This window comes from Bombus vosnesenskii, unplaced genomic scaffold (assembly GCF_011952255.1).
Source record: "Bombus vosnesenskii isolate JDL3184/JDL3185 unplaced genomic scaffold, Bvos_JDL3184-5_v1.1 scf7180000014613, whole genome shotgun sequence".
Taxonomy (NCBI): Eukaryota; Metazoa; Arthropoda; class Insecta; order Hymenoptera; family Apidae; genus Bombus; species Bombus vosnesenskii.
Genome location: NW_022883550.1, coordinates 1 through 20,989, shown reverse-complemented (window position 1 = coordinate 20,989; position 20,989 = coordinate 1). Strand labels below are relative to the sequence as shown.

General features: G+C 38.1%; 1 protein-coding gene across 4 annotated transcripts; it reads left to right on the top strand.

The window, feature by feature from the left end:
* The first annotated feature begins 348 nt into the window (after positions 1–348).
* LOC117240322 lies at positions 349–20,952 on the top strand. 4 transcript variants are annotated; one of them, XR_004494659.1, is made up of 6 exons: positions 18,183–18,305; positions 18,557–18,654; positions 18,912–19,065; positions 19,903–20,048; positions 20,175–20,400; positions 20,466–20,947. XR_004494659.1 is itself a non-coding variant. In XM_033506302.1 (5 exons), exons 2-4 carry the CDS (start codon positions 18,966–18,968, stop codon positions 20,232–20,234), a joined length of 306 nt encoding a protein of 101 aa, XP_033362193.1. In that variant the 5' UTR covers positions 349–564; positions 18,912–18,965; the 3' UTR covers positions 20,235–20,400; positions 20,466–20,952. The 4 variants fall into 4 exon arrangements, 3 of the variants coding, with proteins under 3 accessions (XP_033362193.1, XP_033362191.1, XP_033362190.1); XM_033506302.1 differs by lacking the exons at positions 18,183–18,305; positions 18,557–18,654 and adding an exon at positions 349–564 and having other exon boundaries at positions 20,466–20,952; XM_033506300.1 differs by lacking the exon at positions 18,183–18,305 and having other exon boundaries at positions 18,329–18,654; positions 20,466–20,950.
* The last annotated feature ends 37 nt before the right edge of the window (positions 20,953–20,989 follow it).

The window sequence follows — 20,989 nt, the reverse complement described above, 5'->3', positions numbered from 1 at the left end:
AGGCGTCCGCGATCGTTGCCACGTGCTCTTTCTTCTAGAACCTTCGGTGGAAGGACCGTTGGGATGTTGATGGTTCATTAGGCACTTCAGCGATATACATTGTCGCCGAGTGCCGCCACATCTTTATCTCTATCGTCAGTCCGTCGGATTTGAAGTATGCCGGTCGTGACAATATAATAGATGCAGTGAAAGAAGAGAAACAAACGGTAGCGTGCGTGAAGAATAAAATAGAAATAGCGGAAAAGAAAGATAAGTCTAATCGAGGAGAAATGAAAACTAATGCCTTTGTTGCAAAAAAGGAAGGATGCTTCAAATGTAGAAGAGTGGGATATTTTGCATGAGAGTGTCAAAATGGCGTCCAAGCGGGAAGCAGTAACAGTTATCGGCGTGGGTCAACACGTGGTCACAGCAGAGGAAGAGGAAACAAAGGCAATACGAACAGGGGGCGTGGAAACTTCCATCGTCAATCAGCAGCCGGCACGAGCGAATATGGCAACTCAGGAGCAGGCATATGGATGGCAACAGCGCACGCAGCACACAGCAGCGAGATGAACGAGATAAGTGGTAACGAAATAACATGCCTATTAGATAGCGGTTGTACCGATCACATTATTAACGACGTAAATTATTTTGATAAATCTATCGACCTTAAAGAATCGGTAAATATATATTTGGGCGATAATAGATCGATAAAGGCAACAAAAGTATGAAATGTTATAAGCTATTTTGAAGCATTTGAAAAACGAAATAAAATAAATATGAATAAAAGTTTTTATGTGAAAAAAATGTCCGCAAACTTGATTAGTTTCGGCAAGTTAACGGATAATAATAATATGGTTATTTCAAAAGGAAATATTGCAAAAATAATAGATGAGAACAATAAACTTACAGCTTTAGCGGTCAAAGAGAATGGTACATATAAAATGAAAAGTATATTGAAAGGAAGAAGCACTTAGTAAACAGTGGCGAACGTAGTGATATGAGTAAAAAGGAAAGATGGCATAGGATGCTAGGACACGTAAATTTTAGATACTTAAATATTTTGGGCAAGTAAAGAGCAGCTAGTGACAGGCATACCGAATAAATTTGAAAAGGAATTGTTGAAATGTAAGGTGTATATAGAAAGTAAAATTCATAATTTATCTTTCAAAAATAATCGAACTAGGGCTAGGGAGATAATGCAAATTATTCATACGGATGTGTGCGGTATCTTTAAGACTACCGGATTAAATGGAGAGAAATATTTTATTTTATTTATCGATGATTATAGTAAAATAGCTAGGATCTATTGTATAAAATCAAAAGATAAGGTCTTTCATTCTCTCGTACAGTTTGTAAATGAAGTTGAGAACTTAACGGGCAAGAGGTTAAAAATATTAAGATGCGATAATGGAAGAGAATACTTAAACAATCGAATTTATAAATTTGCTAGGGATAAAGGTATCATAATAAATAATTGTCCAACCTACGTACATGAATTAAACGGGACAGCGGAAAGGTATAATAGAACAGTGATGGACATGGCGCGTTGCTTGTTAATGGAAGCGAAAGTACATAAAAAGTACTGACCGGAAATAGTATGTACAGCGGTGTACTTGAAAAATCGAAGACTAGCAAACACTGCAGAGAGAAAGACACCTTTTGAAATATTCTTCGAGAGAAAACCAAGTGTTGAAAATTTGTATCTATATGGAAGTAAAGTTTTTGTAAGAAGGTCAGAACAAAAAAGAATTTCTAAATGGGATAAGAAGGCAGATATGGGAATTCTGTTAGGATATAGCGAAGTAGGTTACAGAGTCCTATTAGGTGGAAAAATAACAGTAGCGACATGTAGAAGTCGTAGAAACAGACAAAAAATGTATCGGTTTTGAGGAGAATTCATTCGATGCAGTTAGCGATGATAGTAAAGATAATTATTTATTGGACAGCATGAATAAGGAAGAGTTAGAAAGTAGAGAAGATGAAAATGATAATAGTTCTGAAAGCTTGAAGATTCCTAGGAGATCTACACGTAATAAGAAAACTCCAGTAAGGTATCCAGAAAAGGAAAATATTTGCGAGATGCATGCAAATTATTGTAAAGTAGATATCCCTCGTACATTTGAGGAGGCGATTTGTTGCGAAAATAATGAAATTTGGAAACAGGTTATGGATAAGGAAATAGAATGTCTCTATAAGAATAAAACTTGGAAATTGGTAGAAAGGGTAAAAGGCAAAGAAGTATTAGATGTAAAATGGGTTTACACGAGAAAATCAGATGACAGGTATAAGGCTAGATTAGTGGTAAGAGGATTTCAACAAAGAAACGTAGTCGTTGATGGCATATATTCTCTTCTCTTCTATCATATTGTTGTCAAAATGGATTAATCATTGAGCAAATGGATGTAAAAACTGCCTTTTTAAATGGCGAAGTAAGTTCGGAGGTATATGTAAATCAAGCAAAGGGATATGCAGACGAAACGAATAGAGTTTGTAAATTATTGAAAGCGCATTATGGGTTAAAAGAAAGTCCGAGGAACTGGTATGAGTGTTTTGATAGGTATGTGACGACATTGGATTTTAAGAAGAATAACATAGAATTGTGCCTATATACTCATGGAGAGGGGGAAAATGTTGTTTATTTGCTAATATATGTAGACGATTTGTTAATCTGTAGTAAAAACAAAAAAAGGATACAAAATGTAAAGAAGTTATTAACTGATAAATTTAAAATGAAAGATTTAAGTGAAGTAAAAGAATATTTTGGAATAAATATAGAGTATGATTATTTAAAAAATGAAATGAGATTAAGCCAAAAGAAATACATAGAATCATTAGCAAACAAATATAAATTACATAACAGCAAATTGTACTGTACACCAACGGGAACAAATTTAAAAATTGAAAAAGCCGATGTAATTTCGACCAATTGCGGGGAGACGTAATCGCGAGGAGAGACGTCAACGGGGGTCGTAAATCCCCGTTACGATTATAACAATCGACACCACGAATTGATCGATCCCCTGATTTCCGTTGAGATAATAAAGGGTGATTGAGTTTGTATAACACTGTGATTCACAGAATTATAAAGTATATATTTCCAACACTTAGATTACACTGACGTAGAGAAATAAATAGTTAACAACTTGTCGCACGAAGATGCGATAGATATGTACGCTAGAGCAGGGCTCTTATAATGGAAATTAATGTATCAATGGACTTAGCACTATGATATGTTTAGGAGAGAAGATGTATGTTCGACAACACCGAGAACCGACAAAAGATTTGCGTGAAGTATGCGACTCTCGCGCTATGTGTAGACTGCCACGTTAGGCGTTAGTTTTTAGACTGTCTGTCGCTCTTTTTTTAATACGGAAGAGAAGTTCGGTGTGGGTGTGCCCCTATGCCTAAAGAACGCGGATTCGTTGGTCCCACTTTCGTTAGGAAAAGTGAGGGTAACGAACCGCGGTGTCGATTGGTCATGACCTGCACTACTGCTCGAAGGGATGAGTAGGGAGTCTCCTACCATCGTGGTGAATAGATGACTGTGTGCGTGAGAAAAACCTAGCTTGTTTTATTACAGGGCTATTCGGATTTTCCTAATGGGCGCATACCCGCTTTCTCCGTGTTTTAAGTGCGACTAATAAACCCAAGGACCTCTCTAAAAACCGACTGTGTTTCGAGAATATTTTTAAGCTTTAGAAATTCTTCAAGACAAACGGATTGAAGACACATGGCGAAACAATACAGGGAAGTGAAAGTTATGGTGGGTCCTTAGGTTTATTGAGGGTCGAAGTGACGTTCGCAGGTCGGTTGTTGTCTGGTCGCGCGGGCTGGCGTGCAGATGTTTTAGGCGGCGTAACAGCCGAGATAAATAGAAATGACATTGGATACAAGAACTTAATTGGTGCATTGCTGTATATTAGTACAAATGCCAGACCCGATATAAGTTATAGTGTGAATTATCTTAAGTAGATTTCAAGATTGTTGTAGCGAGACACATTTTAAATATGCTTTGCGAATATTGAAATATTTGTACCGAAATATTGAAATATTTAATATTAAAGATTTAAGGTTACATTAGAAAAGGAATGAAAAGTGTGAAACGATAGATTGTTATGTGGACGTTGATTGGGCAGGAGATCATTTAGATAGGAAATTTACTTCTGGATATGTAATTAAATTGTATGAAAATGTAATCGGTTGGAAATCTAAAAAACAAAGGTGTGTGACAAAAGCCTGGACGTATGTAGAGTATGTAGCTCTATCGGAAGCGGTGAATGAATTAATGTCTATTAGAGAAATTATGAAGGTCTTCAATGTAAATCTAGACAATAACCCTGTAAAAATTTATGACGATAACTCTGGAGTGATAAGTATAGCAAAGTACGGAAATTTCACAAAAAATTTTAAACACATTGAAGTTCATTACCACTACGTTCACGAATGCTTAAAGAAAAATAAGATAAATATAATTTAAGTAGGTACAGACGAAAATACTACATAGATTCTCCAAGAGGTTTTTCTATGTGCGATAGTCGAATCAAAGATTTGAATTTTTCGATTTGATCTACAGTGTTTATATTTTCAATAATGTTAGAAATTTAGACTGAAAACTTACCACCATTGATAAAGCATACTGGCGTTGGCTTTCTCTCGAGGTATACAATTTTTTGAACGATTTCTCCTGATGCGAGGGTTGGTTCTTGCTACAGCAGAAGGGTATTATTATCTAATTTTAATGTTTTATTGGAGAGTTCGAATCGATATTGATTTAAACCAGGTAAACCTAATATGCCGTCTTCTATGATAGGGAAATTATCATCTATTAAGGAAAATTCTATCTCTTTGTTGAATAAATTTAGTTTAATTTTGGAATTGGATTCGTATTTGGAATGTCCCATGGAGAATTTCTATGTGTCTGGTATTATTGTTCTTCCTGGGTAGCATCCTCGTTTAAGCAAGTTGATTCCTGCTCCCGAGTCAACGAGAAATCGCAATCCTGGTCGTCCTGGTAATTGTAGTCGTATTGTGGGTAGTCTTCCTAAGGTAGCATTGTTAATTCTGATTGTTCTTGATTGTGGTTTATTCCTGGAGGGGCTTTTGTTTGAGGCGGTATTCGAAAATTTTGGCATTGATTGGCAAGGTGTCCCAATCGATTGCATTTGAACATTTCGTTTGTGACCTTTCGTTTAATGGTCGATTCTCAAGCTTTGTAGAATTATTCATTCTTGGTTGAATGTTTTGTGTGGATGGAGTTTTGTTATTCATGTTACTTGTAATCGTGAAGCGGTTACCTACTGGACGAGACGTCTGGTTACGATAAGATGGTGGAGTGGTTGTTTGTCGTGTCATCCGTCTGCGAGCGTTGTCTTCGCGAAAGTATTTTTCCACGTCCATTGCCTTTTTTTCTGCATCGATGATGTTTGGGGGGGGGGGATTAGCCAATAGCACGTGTCCTATTTCTGAACGAAGGCCTCTTACATAGTCAATCACAGAAACCATGTATAGTCGATCGTTCATCGCTCATCGAGTTAGTTCGTCTTTATATTCATTGGTAATGCTGTATTGAAGTTTGTTGAAAACACGTCGAAATCTAATGTTATAATTTTGCACGCTTTCGGTTATTCCTTGCTTTATCACTCTTAACTGATCTTGGTGTTCTCTTACTGATGCTTGAGTAGCTACGTTACGTCCTTAATCCTTCGTACAGAGTTTCGAATTCGTTAATATGGATATTGCGGATTGTCATTGCGGCTTTTCCTACAATTTTCTCTATTTTGATCATTTTTAATAATAACGTTTGTTCGCTACACATCATTCTCATTTCTTTTATTTCACGAATAAAATCTTCTACACCTATATCGTCTTCTCCGTTTAGTATCGGAGATACTAAACAGCTTTTAGATTTCCAGAGTTTGCAGCTGTTGGATTGGATGGTTGGACATATGTTGGTGGTTTTTGTGGCATAGGTGGAGGTGGATTAGTATCGTGTTTTAATACTGATATATTATCGTCATCGTCAGTCATTATAGAACCGAATTCAGTTGATTTTACGTCTATTTGTGATAGTTTAACACGAGAGAGGTTTCTACCTAATATTTCCATTTCGTTAACGCGTTTTCTATTTTCTTCATTGGCTAATTTTAAAGCATTCTTTATTTCGTTAAATTATTGTCGAAATTCTTCGTTCTGTCTCTGTACTAAGTCTAAAATTGCTCTGGTAGAGGAATCGAGTGATCCCGTTTTATTTTGGACTCCACTTGTAGAGGGTAAACTTGTCTCGACTTTTGAATCTTGTTGTTCATAGTGAATATTGTCTCTTCGCTAGAGTTACTAGAGAAACTAACTTTTCGCGTTCTATATTGTTTAAAAGAATCCAGACTTTTCTCACCTTGATACGTAAGTTCGTAGAATGAGGTTCCCTTTCGGTGTTTTCCTCTGTGGCGCGTTCAAAGGTGTTGTTTGAGTGTCAAACTCGTTCTGTTGATTTGTTCTATGCTGACAGTGGTCCCGTTGATTTGATCCACTGTGGTAAATTATTGGCAGCGGAGTTCATAACACAAGTGCTTCGAATCCTTCGATCTTCAATAATGTCCGTAGACCGAAATCGTAATTTCGCTTACACTGAAACGAATGGATCCTGGCAGGATCGCCAAAATGTCACGTAAAAATAATGGGAAAATAATAATAAAAAAATGTTGGGTTCTTGAACCAGAGTTCGAGGTACCTTTATTTTATAATAGGATTACAAGTGTGCGATTAGACCGTTACCGAAAGACTGAAGCCTCGATCAAGACTCAGCCCTTCTAGATGTTCGTTTATCTTATGCCTATGTGCCGAATTCATATTCCTTTGTTTTGGGAGTCGGTGTCGTGTGCAAGGCGGTTCAGGTTTCCTGAGTCTGTTGGAGATATTTGTTGACGTTACATGTACGTCAAGACTGTGTAAGTGTCACGAGGCAAAACAATAATATGAGTTGCTCTCGATTTGCATCGTCCTCTAACTCATGTGCCGCTATATACGTATATAGCTATTATTTCTTACAACCTAGCGTATGCAGTTGTGTATGGGGCCTTAAGTTCACTGTTTATAGATACTGCTAGGAATTAATCGAACGAATTCAACGCAGTCGCGTTTACAGTGTTCCGTATTATCGGAAATGCCGAATTCGCGTGGTTTCGCTTTGACCTTCGTCCACGTTGACGATTGTTCAAAGAACAACCGAGTGGCTTCCGCGTCGCAGCTACGAAAGACATCGAAGCCGCGACACCCTTGAGTGACTTCCCTATCTTTTCCTAAAACCAAGGATGACGCAACTCAGGCAATCGTTACAAGCGTTCGAACTTCACATTTTCTTACCATACTATCAACAAAAAATGAAAGCTGGTTTTCAATGAGTCATTATATAATTATATGATATGTAATTTATAAACAGAATTCATTGTAATGATATAGATAGATTTCTGAGATAGTTAAAGAAGGAAGTTGTTCGCAATCATGCACGTGACAACATATTCAAAAGTCATTGAAATCGGAAAAGACGTTACGGTTCTATAGTTTCACCCAATCAATATTTATGAATCATAAATGAAGTAGCTATAAATCTTGACAATTCCCAGTTAAACTTAAAATAATTATTGCATTTTTAAAAATAATGAAAATTTATTATTTGCATAAGCGATCTAATGATCATTCTTGCGTTCTTCATTGTAAATTAAAATAAATAAATTATACACTTTACTTTGTACTGCTTAGGACTGAATTATAACTTTACCGAAACAGTGCAAAGCATTCTTTAAAATTCTCCAAAATTCATTTGCATTCATTTCATTTATATACATATATTTATACATATGTTGAGTTGATAGTAAAAAGTACGTCAATGGAAATTATTTAATAATAATAATAATCTACTGTGCCCTGTTCTTTAAGGATTAAGTATGTAGTAGTTCCTGTGCTCACAGTTAGAAAATAAACTATCTATCTTGTCTTGTGCGTTCGGTTCCTCATTGTGTCTTTTGATGCCGTTGATGACACATATCACTTCATAGTGAAAAAAGCAACATTCAATCACGGACCAGCAACATACTCGAGATCTTATAAGGAAATTCAAGAAATTCAAAATAAAATAGAGTCGAACTCAATCCTAAAATCAAATGGAGTTATTATTACTCGACCGAACTATTTTCAATCAACTCTCATTGAGAATTATAAGTAAATTCTTTTGGCGTGGTACTGTAACAAGCAAAATTTAACATAATTTTGAGACGAAACGCGAAAGTAAATCGATAAAAAGAAGGGAGGGTTATATTTCCCCTTTCCTTCTTGGAAATAGGTCGAAATCACATTGAAGCGGATCAAATAGTACATATATACAATTACATAGTCAAATAAATACTAACAAAAGGGAAGCCAGCACCAATACCTTGGGCCTTGATATATGTTGACAAGGACACACTTCTGATTAACTTCCAGAAGATTTTAGCCATCACTCGATAGTCCTTAAAAATTTATTAACAGAAACATATTGCTACTACTATGTACAGCGTGTTAAAAAATTTATTTGTCAAAAAAGTGGAACGCCAAATTTCCTGAATGTTGAAATGGTTACCACTTCTAACCAGTTCGCTGTGGAGTGCCGAAGCGTGCAGACGTGTCTCTAGTGCCCAGCGTAGTTCGAAAACAACACGTGTCGCCCAAACGTCGAAAGAGAACACAGCTAAGTGCCCCTTACCCCCTAGGGAGAAGAAAATCCCACGCACCTAACCCCAACACGAATACTAGCCTCACAGCCTCACGACTAGTTGTTCATTCCGAATTAACTAGCTCGATGATGGCCCAGCAACCGCGACCAGGCTCTCCGGAGCAGACTCGCAGCTACCCCGAGCTACCCCCCCCCCCCGTGGCAGAAGTGTAGCAGAACTCTCCGCACTAACGACGCTAACACTACAAAGAAGAGGAAAATAGAACCAGCAACGCAAATAAACACACACAACAGGTTCGCCGTATTGGAATCCTCAAACGACGCCATGGAAATCGTAGAACCGCCATCAAACCAACACTCACAGAGAATCCCCCCTCCCCCACCAATTTTTGTGGACGACGTCATTGACATACAGACAATGACCAAGTCCCTAGAGAGAGATACCAGCAAGGAGGAATATAACCTTAAGATAAGCAACAACAAGGTGAAAATACTACCGACGAACCCAGAAGCTTACAGAAAACTCACCAAGACACTCAGGACCCTGAACGCCAACTTCCACATCTACCAACTTAAACAGGAAAGGCCTTTCCGGGTGGTCCTACGAAACATACACCACTCAGCAGATATAGACGAACTAAAATACGAACTCTCAAAACTCGGCCACGAAGTCGTCAACGTAAGTAATATAAGGCATAGAGTCTCGAAAGACCCGTTATCCTTATTCTTCCTAGACATTAAACAAAAACCGAACAATAATTTCAACAAATAAATAAAAAAAAAAAAAAAAAAAAACCACTTCTAAGAAAATTCTACATCTGGTCTTTTTAGTTTCCTCAAGCACTGAAGCCATTGATAGCGCGTAGACAAAAGACTGCGACGAAGTCAGGCCATAAACAGTAGACAGGCGACGTTGGCTTCGGGGTTTTCAGTTATTGGGTAACACAGCTAGCGTGCGGATCTGGACCAGCTCAAATTGTATTCTTACTTATAATTACACTTCTATTTAAATATATTTTCTGCCTTACAATTTATCCACTTGTTTTCTCTGTTTATACATCGAATAATCTCAACACTGAACATGATTAACAAGGCCAAATTTTTTGCTGTTGCAAAAATCTGTTCTCTTAGAAACAGGTATTTAAAGTGTCTTGAATTTTTAAACTGATTTTGTTCATATTTTAAAGTCAGATATGTAGTATCGTGGACAGATTGCCTAAGAAATATCGGTTTTTTTTTCTATTTACCGTACCGAATAATCTACCGTACAAAGTTCTTGCATTATATTTTTTTTTTTTTTATTTATTTGTTGAAATTACAATCAATTCTCGCGTTGAGAATTTTCAGTAATTTTTCTGGCGTGGCGCAGTGACATGGCTGTTTATTTACAATAAGTTAATACTTATTATAGATAGGTATAATTTATAAGTATTATAAGTAAGTGCATATGCTTAATTTGGATAATTAAATGAATCTGACGTTTAGGTCTAGCGGGTAGTGCCTCTTCAGCCTGCGAATCTGGTCCGTCGTATCGAGTAGTCCAGTGATTAGGGGGTTTCGGTGTTTGTTGATTCTTTTGCTGTATCTGTTGCTATATTTTGCTATTTCCTCTTTGACGGTGGGTATCTTGAGGTCGCGGTGTATTGTTTCATTGGTTACATACCAAGGTGCGTCAATTAGGGATCTTAGCGTTTTCGATTGAAAGCGTTGGAGTATTTCAATGTTGGAGTTACTTGCTGTTCCCCATAGTTGGATTCCGTAGGTCCAGACAGGTTTTATTACGGTCTTGTAGAGGGTAATTTTATTCTGTATATTTAGTTTGGAGCGTCGGCCCGTGAGCCAATAGAGTTTTTTTAGTTTGTCCTTTAGTTGCTTCCTTTTATCTGAGATGTGTGTCTTCCACGTTAGTCTCCTGTCCAGGGTCATGCCCAGGTATCGGACTGTGTCCCTGCTAGGAACTGTTGCATTGTTGATGGTGACCTGGGGGCAGGTTTGTTTTCGGAGCGTGAAGGTTACATGTGAGGATTTCTTTTCGTTGACTTTGAAGCCCCATTTGTGAAACCACTTTTCCATGGAGTCGAGACTTCGCTGGAGAGTGGATGAGGCTATTACCGGGTCAGCGTGGGAAGCTAATAGCGCTGTGTCGTCTGCAAATGTCGCTATTGTTATATCATTTGATATAGGTAGGTCGGCAGTGTAGATGGAGTACAGTAGGGGTCCGAGGACACTACCTTGGGGTATGCCGGCTTCTATTGGGAATGTTGCGGAAGTGGCGTCTAGGTATTTAACCATGAATTGCCTATTGGTTAGGTAAGATTTTAGGATGGAGTAGTAGGGGTGGGGTAGGATCTTTTTAAGTTTGTATAGTAGCCCTTCATGCCATACTTTATCGAATGCCTGTTGGATGTCTAGGAAGACCGCTGAGCAATATTTTTTCTTTTCGAGTGTTTGGCTGATCGTATGAGTTAGGCGGTGGATTTGCTCTACTGTAGAATGATGTTTTCGGAAGCCGAATTGGTGATCTGGGAGTGTTTTCAAGTTCTCTAGGATTGGAAGGAGTCGGTTCGTGAGCATCTTCTCGAATAGTTTGGACAGGGTAGGTAAAAGACTGATTGGGCGATAGGAGCAGGTTTCGTATATCGGTTTACCGGGTTTAGGGATGAGGGTAATCAATGAGATTTTCCAAGCCTTAGGATAGTGTTCCAGGCGAAGGATAGCATTAAAAATCGATGTGATGAGTGCTATCCCTTTTGTGGGAAGTTCCTTGATTGCTCTATTGCCTATTAGGTCGTGTCCTGCTGCTTTCTTGGGGTTTAGGCGACTGATTGTTTCTATAGTCTCAGCAGAGGAGAAGGGTTCGATAGGAGGGGACATTTGGAAGGGGGTGTGCAGGTATTCAGTAACGTCCGCGGCGGTTTGGGGGGAATGGGGTTTGAATACTTTTGACAAGTGTTTTGCAAACAGGTCGGCTTTTTCTATGGGGCTTCGCGCCCATCCACCTTGCGGACGGCGGATAGGTGGGATTATTTGTGGGGGGCGTGTGAGTTTCCTGGAGGCCTTCCATAGTGAGTAGTTGGCGTCGGCTGTGGGGGATAAGCTGGCGAGGTATTTATGGAAACAGTCGTTTTTATAGTTTCTTAGGGTTCTGGATAGCTTTCTAGTTGCGTTGTTAAGTTTGCGTTTGTCCTCCGGTGTTCTATGGGTCTGCCATACTCTTCTTAGTCTTCGTTTTTCTGCTATTTTTTTTTAGTATGTAATGGGGATATTCTTGTTTGCTGTTAGATGGCTTTGTCGGTGTGGAGAGGCGGATTGCGTTTATTATGCTCGTGTTTAAGTATTCCGTGGCTGCTTCGATATCTTCCTTTGTTTTTAGTGGGGTGAAGGCTGAGGTTGAGTGTGTAAAGACTTCTCTGAAGAGCTGCCAGTTGGTGTGTTGGTTGTGAATGGAGCCATTAGGTGTATTCTCGATGATTGTTGAACTGACTGTTGCTATCACGGGAGAATGATCAGAGGAGAGATCAGCCGAGGAGTTGATCTGGACGTGTCTTGATGGGATATTTTTAGTTATGAAGAAGTCGAGAAGGTCGGGTATTTTGTTGGTGTCAGTGGGCCGGTATGTGGGTTCGTATGTGGTGAGGTAGTTGAGGTTGTTGTTTGTTATGCTGTTTAAGAGGTTTTTGCCTCTTGCTGTAATCAGTCTGCTGCCCCATTGGATGTGCTTGGCGTTATAGTCTCCTCCAACTATGAATCTGTTGCCCAGGGTGTCCAGGAAGTTATCAAAGTCTTCTTTGGCGATGGAGTGTCTGGGAGGGCAGTATACTGCTGAGGTGGTGATTGAGCCATGACAGTCTTCTATTGCTACGTTTGTTGCTTGGAGGTAGTCTTTCTGGAATGATGGGAGTTCGTAGTGCTTAATACTTGCTTTGATTATTATTCCGGTGCGACCGTGGGCCTTTCCGCTGGGGTGTTGGGTATGGTAGAATTTGTAACCATTTATTTTCAGGTAGCTCTTGTCGGTGAAGTGGGTTTCCGACACGAGCATTACGTCGATTTGCTGGTGTTTTAAGAAGAGTTCTAGTTCAAGTTTATGTTGCGCTAGACCGTTGGCGTTCCAGAGTGCTATGCGCCTTGATTTTATTTTGAGTCGGGGCGTGCTAATTTTTCCACGATGAGTGTTAGTAGCGATAGCAAGTGATTTATTTGCTCCGATTGTTTCTCTATTAGCTTTTCAAGCCTTGAGGAGTTGTCTGTGTTTGGTGGGTTGGGGTCACTGTTTTGGGGAAGGTTTCTTTGGCTGTTCGGGTTATTTTGGATGCCTTGTACTGCTTGGGCATAGGAGGTTGAGGTGGAGATGAATTTGGTAGGACTGTGCGTTTGGTTGGTTGGGGGGGTTGGGGTAGTCGTGAATTTCGGCGGGCTGGGTGTTTGGTTGGATACCTCTTTTGCTCTGAGCTTAGGGTACCTGTTCGTGTATAGTGTTTTATATGCTGGGCAGCCTTTGTAGTTGGCAGGGTGGTCCCCTTGGCAGTGGATGCATTTCGCTGGGGTTTCCGGTGATTTGGCGCACTGGTCAGTGGAATGAGAGCCTGCGCATTTAACGCAGCGGAAAGTATGGTTGCAGTATTTCTGCGTATGACCGTACCTTTGGCACCTTTTGCACTGCACTATTTCTTTTTTCACGAGCGGTGGTTCGATCTTTACTATCGCGTTCATTAGGCGACTGATGTTATATATTTCCTTATTGTTCGGTTTTTGTTTAATGTCTAGGAAGAATAAGGATAACGGGTCTCTCGAGACTCTATGCCTTATATTACTTACGTTGACGACTTCGTGGCCGAGTTTTGAGAGTTCGTATTTTAGTTCGTCTATATCTGCTGAGTGGTGTATGTTTCGTAGGACCACCCGGAAAGGCCTTTCCTGTTTAAGTTGGTAGGTGTGGGAGTTGGCGTTCAGGGTCCTGAGTGTCTTGGTGAGTTTTCTGTAAGCTTCTGGGTTCGTCGGTAGTATTTTCACCTTGTTGTTGCTTATCTTGAGGTTATATTCCTCCTTGCTGGTATCTCTCTCTAGGGACTTGGTCATTGTCTGTATGTCAATGACGTCGTCCACAAAAATTGGTGGGGGAGGGGGGATTCTCTGTGAGTGTTGGTTTGATGGCGGTTCTACGATTTCCATGGCATCGTTTGAGGATTCCAATACGGCGAACCTGTTGTGTGTGTTTATTTGCGTTGCTGGTTCTATTTTCCTCTTCTTTGTAGTGTTAGCGTCGTTAGTGCGGAAAGTTCTGCTACACTTCTGCCACGGGGGGGGTAGCTCGGGGTAGCTGCGAGTCTGCTCCGGAGAGCCTGGTCGCGGTTGCTGGGCCATCATCGAGCTAGTTAATTCGGAATGAACAACTAGTCGTGAGGCTGTGAGGCTAGTATTCGTGTTGGGGTTAGGTGCGTGGGATTTTCTTCTCCCTAGGGGGTAAGGGGCACTTAGCTGTGTTCTCTTTCGACGTTTGGGCGACACGTGTTGTTTTCGAACTACGCTGGGCACTAGAGACACGTCTGCACGCTTCGGCACTCCACAGCGAACTGCATTATATGAACCATATAAAAACATAGACCTTCTTTACGTATTATTCTTCTTACTGCTTCTTGTGAAATTCTTACTCGATAAGCTATTGTTCGCAAATACATCAATAGATTTATACGTACACTGCACAAACGACACTTGCTCTTTCTTACGTCAATGTACACAACGAGCGTCGAGTGGAAATCAACCTAACCCCAATCGACGATCTGAAACTTCTACTTCACGCTGTGATCTTCCATTAGGTCTTGAACAAAGAACAATTCCCAGCACGCTTTCTAAACTTTATTACTTATTATTATGTTCATAATATTATTAATTTTGTATTAATACAATAATAATATCGTATCATTATTATATTATTTCTTTATTTTTCTGCTTGTATTGTCTTTTATTCGTAATATATTATCGCAATATAATAACAAAATTAGTTTAAGGGATAATGTAACCTTAAAGATTTTTTTCAAATGAACGGGTCATTTGCAAACCATGATTCTTTTTAGACATTTGTTTTTCGTGATAAGTACTATATGACGCGGTAAAAAAGTTTTATTTTGAATATCATGCTCAAAATCAGTTTTGCGAATCATTTTTTCAACAGATCTCCGCAGATTTAAAGATGTAGCATACAAATAATTTTTTAATACCTTGTACATTATATTCTGCCTATATGTAAATATATGTGACTGTGAATTGCAAACATGGACGTACGTGTTTATTTCCTAGTTTTTATTTGAAAGGAACATCACATATGTTGGTCGTTCCACTCGGTCCGCGAACTCTGCGAGTTCATAAAAATCTATTCCAACCCAATGTTCCATATGCGAGCGAAGCGGCTTCTCTACCTTTCGGCCAAAAAAAACATTTCTAAAAATTTCTTGTTCGCTCGCATATGAAACTGGTATTAGGTTGGACTACCTTTTTTACGAGCGAGTAGAACGAGCAACGAGAACAGTGTTTCTCTACTATATGTAAATGAATACTATACATTGTTTTTTATAAATATTTTTTATTGATAATTTCTTAGGGAATAACAGGCGATCGCTAAAATCTTCTAGAAATTGTTCAGGAAAATGTCTTTGACAACATATATCGAAGCGAACATTATTAGCAAAAACTCTGACGGATCATATATTTTTTAACAAGTACTTTAATATAAAATATGCAAGAGAGCATTATTTAAAGAATTGAAAGAAGGATAAGTATGAGAGAGAAAGCAGGTTGTGACTTTTATTGATATAACTGTTTTACTATACTAACAATAAGAGGAAAATTGAACAAAACAAAAGCTAATTAATTACATATATATGTCGGGTTCACATTATGATTAGGGTTAGGGGCGTGTTACGACCGTTCGCGGAGAGACGCGGTCGCTAGGAGAACGCGTCAGCGAGAGACGTAAATTCTCGCTACGATCATGTTAATCGACGCCGCGAAATAGTCGTTCCCCTGTTTCGTTTAGGATAACAGAGGTGGTTTAATGAATGTAACACTGTATTAACAGGTTAACATAGAAGAATGTATTTTACAATAATATGATGAAGATGTTACAGAAATTTGACTCGACTTTGCGATATCTCTAGATAAATTCGTTTGCTCGTCAGATTTGTCGAAGTGTCACGTTTGACTCGTCAGAAGGAACTGAACGCCCTTCGATTATTTTCGTTTTTTCTGGAAGGCGACCCCCACTACGTTCGGATCACGCCACATTCTTTTACGCGAGGTAAAATAACGGCCACGAGTCGACGTTTCTGGAGGTCGCCCTGCTTAATGAACCATGCGCTTGCCACTACAATGTTTGTTTGCCAGGCAGCCGCGACGATCCGTCTGCGACGTTGTAGGACCGCGAGCGACGGTTAGAAAATACAACCTGTGGTAAGCCTCGTGGCGTAACAGGGCGTGAAACAAATCTTTATTTGGATTAGACATTATTGTTATGCAATAGAGGAGATATGTACTAGTATAAATATGATTATTACAGAATATGGCAAGTAACCGTGGTAATCAGATACTCGAGAAGCTAATGACAATGATCCTAGGTTCAATAACGAATCCGCGATTAACGGGATAACAGAATGCGCCTTCTTCCAAGGTCCACGTTGTACCCAACTTCCTTGTTTACGGTTCAAGTATTACCGAATTAACTCTTTGTTAAAACATAGAATATCCACCGAGCGTAAGGACGCTATGTAACTAGCTAATGTGACCTCACGAGGGAATAAGTCTCCGTCGCGTTGGGGTGTGTCTAAGGACATGAGATCATCGGATTCGTGGAGAGATGCCTTCGTTCGGAAAGTGAGGGAAATTGACGTTGCTGTTAATTGGTCAATTTCCATGTTGGTAGTTAGAGGAGGATGCTAGCCGCCCTTGAGGGAAAGTTGCTAGCGGGAAGCGTCGTTCGTGAGAAAAATAGATTTCCCCTATCTTCTTGTAGTTGGTACAATGACTGTTTGTCTGTTTGAAGGACTTTAGTTAATTAAATCTTTAGATTTATAACGGGTCCTCAGGCTAGCTGTACTGTGGAGATGCGTCGACGTCCGTTAATCATCTTACCCGAAGAATATAGGACCTGTGTGTGGCGAGCCACGGGACAGAAATCGTTGGAATGTTTACTGTCGCGTGCCGCTACAACTATTTCTTTTAAGGAGAGCTATAGAATTACTCCATACCTCTGTTAGGTAAAAACGTTCATCCCTTGACCGCGGCTACGTTCGGCGACTGGTTGTCGCCTCGAGTCCAAGCTCACTATCATAAATCTGGAACAAATACAATCGGATTGAATGGCGGCAATCGCTTAATTACGGCTATGGTAGAATCTAGATTAATGTGTTAAGGGACTTTCCCAAAATTCCAAAGGAGAGGCTCCGGTGTTCTTTCATCTCTGATATATATATATGCTCAGATTTCAGAGCTTAGTTTTAGGAGTAATGTAATATCGTAAGGTAATTCGAATTAGAAATCAGTTGAAAATAGATAAAACCGTGTACGTCGTCTTTCTGTGGTTCGTTTACATTTAAGAGTGCCTACGTGACTAAAGGCACGTAGTTGGTAGTTCTTACATAGGTATGAGAGAAACAATAGACAACGTTAGAAGAAGGACGGTTTCGCTATCCAAGGCGGGACGACCGAAAGATCAGAGTGTGCGAGTCGAAAAGTGTGCGTGTTGCGAGAATCAGAGCTAATTGAGTCGTCGAAGAGTAGAGTCGTTAGAGGTAATCGAGTCGTCGAAGAGTAGAGTCGTGAGAATTGATAGAGTTGTAGAGAGAGAGAGAGAGTGTGTGTGTGTTAGATTCGTTGTGACGAGGGTGGTCAAATAACTGTAAAGTTATTTGATATAGATACGAGTATTGCATTTAGTTTCCGTTAAATAAACATCGTTTTCTGTCCAATTTATATTTGTATATTCAATTTAATATTAATAAATTGTAAGTAATCGGAAAAAAAATTCTATCCTTATTTCCACGATATTACAGTAATATATTGTATTTCCCAGATTACTTTCATTAATATTCGTCTTAAGACATTAATAACATTCAATTTTAATTTTATCAAAGCAAAATAAATATTTTTGTTTAATTAAAACTCTACTCCTAAAAAAATAAAACTTTTCTATTTATGCAAAATTGCATGCAATAAAAGTTTCAATGAATACACTTCGTTTTGTAACTGTTTTCTTCAATCAGAAAAGATAACGGCCAAAAAATTATTGTTATTCCACAACTAATTGGAAATTTTGACAGTTTAATTCGATCATTGGATCGATTACACGTACGGTGATTTTTCAAATTCGGAATCAGTTACAGACCTGACTAAAGAGTTAAGCCCTGCGATGTGTAGTTGGTCCAGGGACAGTGTGGCAAATCTATTCGTTCAACGCTGATTGGTTCCGCCATTTATAAAAGCGCTTCCTGCAGCAGTTATGTATAGATTGGTATAAATATAAATGTATAAAGTATACGTTTACAAAGTTGTCTGTAAACAAAGTGTAATAATATTTACCGTGTATTGGATTGTATATAACGACGGAAATAAAGAATAATAAGAAAAAGTAAGATATTATTAAAAGTCGCTCTTATTAATAGATATAAATAATAGTTGAATAACCTTTTCATAAGATTGCTAAAGATAACCTCAAAAGAAAATACAACTTTTTTGCAAAGTTTAACGATAAATTATATTACAATTTTAAATTAACATCAAATTTTAAGCTACACACATCTTAGTAATTAAATCTATATGGTGTTATCCGTTTTTACTTTAAGGTGATTTATACTTCGTGTTTATTACAAATTTTTGCAGTCATCATAGAGAACATACAGAATTAACATTTAAGTTTAGAACGTTAGTTCAAATGCCTGATTACTCAGCCAAGGGATGCAGAAACAAGTCAAAGAGTGGTAAGAAAATGTATTATCTTCCAAACGATCCCAAACGAAGAGAGTAATTGCGAATTAATTGTGTAACTCTTGGTGGAAAATAGAATGTAATTGAATATAAATCCAATTTTTAATATATTATGTTTAACAAAGTATTTGCATTACATTATTCCAGTTATACAGTATTTAAAAAAAATATATAATAAGCATAAAAAATGTATTTAAGTTTTCATTAATAAAATTAGACACTAATGACTTTACGCTGTTAATTTCCCTAGGCCATAGTTGTACACACAGGTCTGTTAACTGCTGTAAAGGAGATAAGGTTCTTAATGTCGCAAGATGTACTTTACCAATCGGCCACCATTGAACACTGCGATCGAGTAGCTAGGATTTTGTGTTTGGCGCCATTCTTCGGTGAAAGCACTAAAGGTAAAGAATATAAACTAAAGCAGTAAGCTTATTCAATAACTAATACTATATTATGTATTTATTATAATTTCTCACCATTTATTTCAAGCAGATACATCTACAATACTCCATTTATTACAGAAAGCATTGTTTAAATGAATATTAATTATGAACCATTATCAAACATGCATTATTATTACCAACAAACAAGTTTAACAAGACCACAATTTTCAAATTAAATATGTACACATATCTTTAATGCTTTTACATTTGACGCATATATTGGAAAGTAAGTTTGTTTTTAGTTTTTTCTTAATTTATTAAAAAATTGTGTAACTATTAACATTACCTATAACATACGTAAATAGTGTCATATTTAAAATATTACCCATGATTAAAAATTTTCAATGTTATTAAATTCTTTATTGAGGAAGCTAAATTATAATATAATTATAGAGTTTACAAAGGATTTTAATAATGAAAAAATATTTATTTTATATAACATTTATTAGACATTAGTTAGATATAAAATAAGAATAATATAATCATAATAATCATATATCTAAGATAAAAGTTGATCTCTATGATCATTAACATGGTGTTGCTTTTTCCTCACACCCTCCTGCTACATACTTCGAAGCAGAACATACAGCGAGTAGATATTACGGAATCAGATCCAACAGCAAACAATACAATATGTATAGAACTCTAATCATGGAAACACCAACACCTTTGGTAGCCGAAGTTATGCACAAGTAACTAACCAATCGCCACCCTTAACACCAACATAGCCAAATCCATCAGTAATACGCTCAAGCAACCACCGTTACAATACTAACTAACGGCAGTTACTTCCAGATGTAGCAGTATATGCACCACTGCGAACAGGCAGTACATTGACAGAGATTATAGAAGTAGCATTGACAACTACTACTTATGAACCAAATAATAGGCAAACAAAAATAATTCCGCAAGACTTTCTTGACAAAATCAGAGGAAAAAAGGTAAGCGAAAACAAAATGACAAAAACATAGAGCACGTGAAAGCAAAAAAACATCTAAACAAACTTGCAAAGGAAATAGAAAGTAAAATAAAAGATCATAATAATAACGAATTCTCAAAATTCATAGATTCACTTTTTGCGTACGAGAATTCCAACTATTTCCTATGGAAAGCCACGAACAAAATAAAGGAGCCAATTAAATTAATCCCAGCAATCAGATTAACGGACAACACATGAGCCAGAAGCAACGAAGAGCAAGCTGAAGAATTTTCCAACCACCTTTGTTGAAGTTATCTCTTCGAGGAACGTGTGATGAATGTGTAACAGAAATATATTTAAGTATAAGTGTAACTGTAAGTATAAGTATAAGCATAAGTATAAGTACAGTGTATACTAACCCAGAACCACACTGTGGCAGCGTTACATTACAACAGAGCTTCGAAGCCATGAGTCTATGGGTATTTATATAATTACGAAAACTGGCTCGTCTATATATACCTTGCTGCATCATCTGTGCATGGCATATTCCTAAAAAAGGCTATGAGACTGAGAGGCCCTTCAAATTGATTTAGAGCTAAACAATACTCAATAGCATCGGGGACTAAGAGAACTAAACGCTAGAGAAGATGTAGTTTTCCTAGAAGTGAGTATTACTTCAACACCCTCCCTAACACTCGAAATCTTTACAAACGATTACTTTTTAACATCATTGTTATTTTTCAGACCTAATTTTTATCGTAAATATTGAAATCTTGGTTTCTGTAACGTACTCGTATTGCCCGTCGGGTGTAACGAACGCCGTATATTCCGTCGAATTAGGATGAATGGGAATTTGGTGGAATCCGCTGGCCATGTCCAGGCTAATGAAGTATCTCGCCTTCTGCAATCTCGCGATTTGATCCGCGATGAGGGGTAGGGAATACCGGTTCGCGACCGTATTTT

Coding starts and splice junctions, on each gene's coding strand:
- LOC117240322 (XM_033506299.1), top strand. Junction 19,066..19,902: donor CTTCGGTGAAAGCACTAAAG/GTAAAGAATATA, acceptor AGTTACTTCCAG/ATGTAGCAGTATATGCACCA. Junction 20,049..20,174: donor ACAAAATCAGAGGAAAAAAG/GTAAGCGAAAAC, acceptor CAAAATTCATAG/ATTCACTTTTTGCGTACGAG.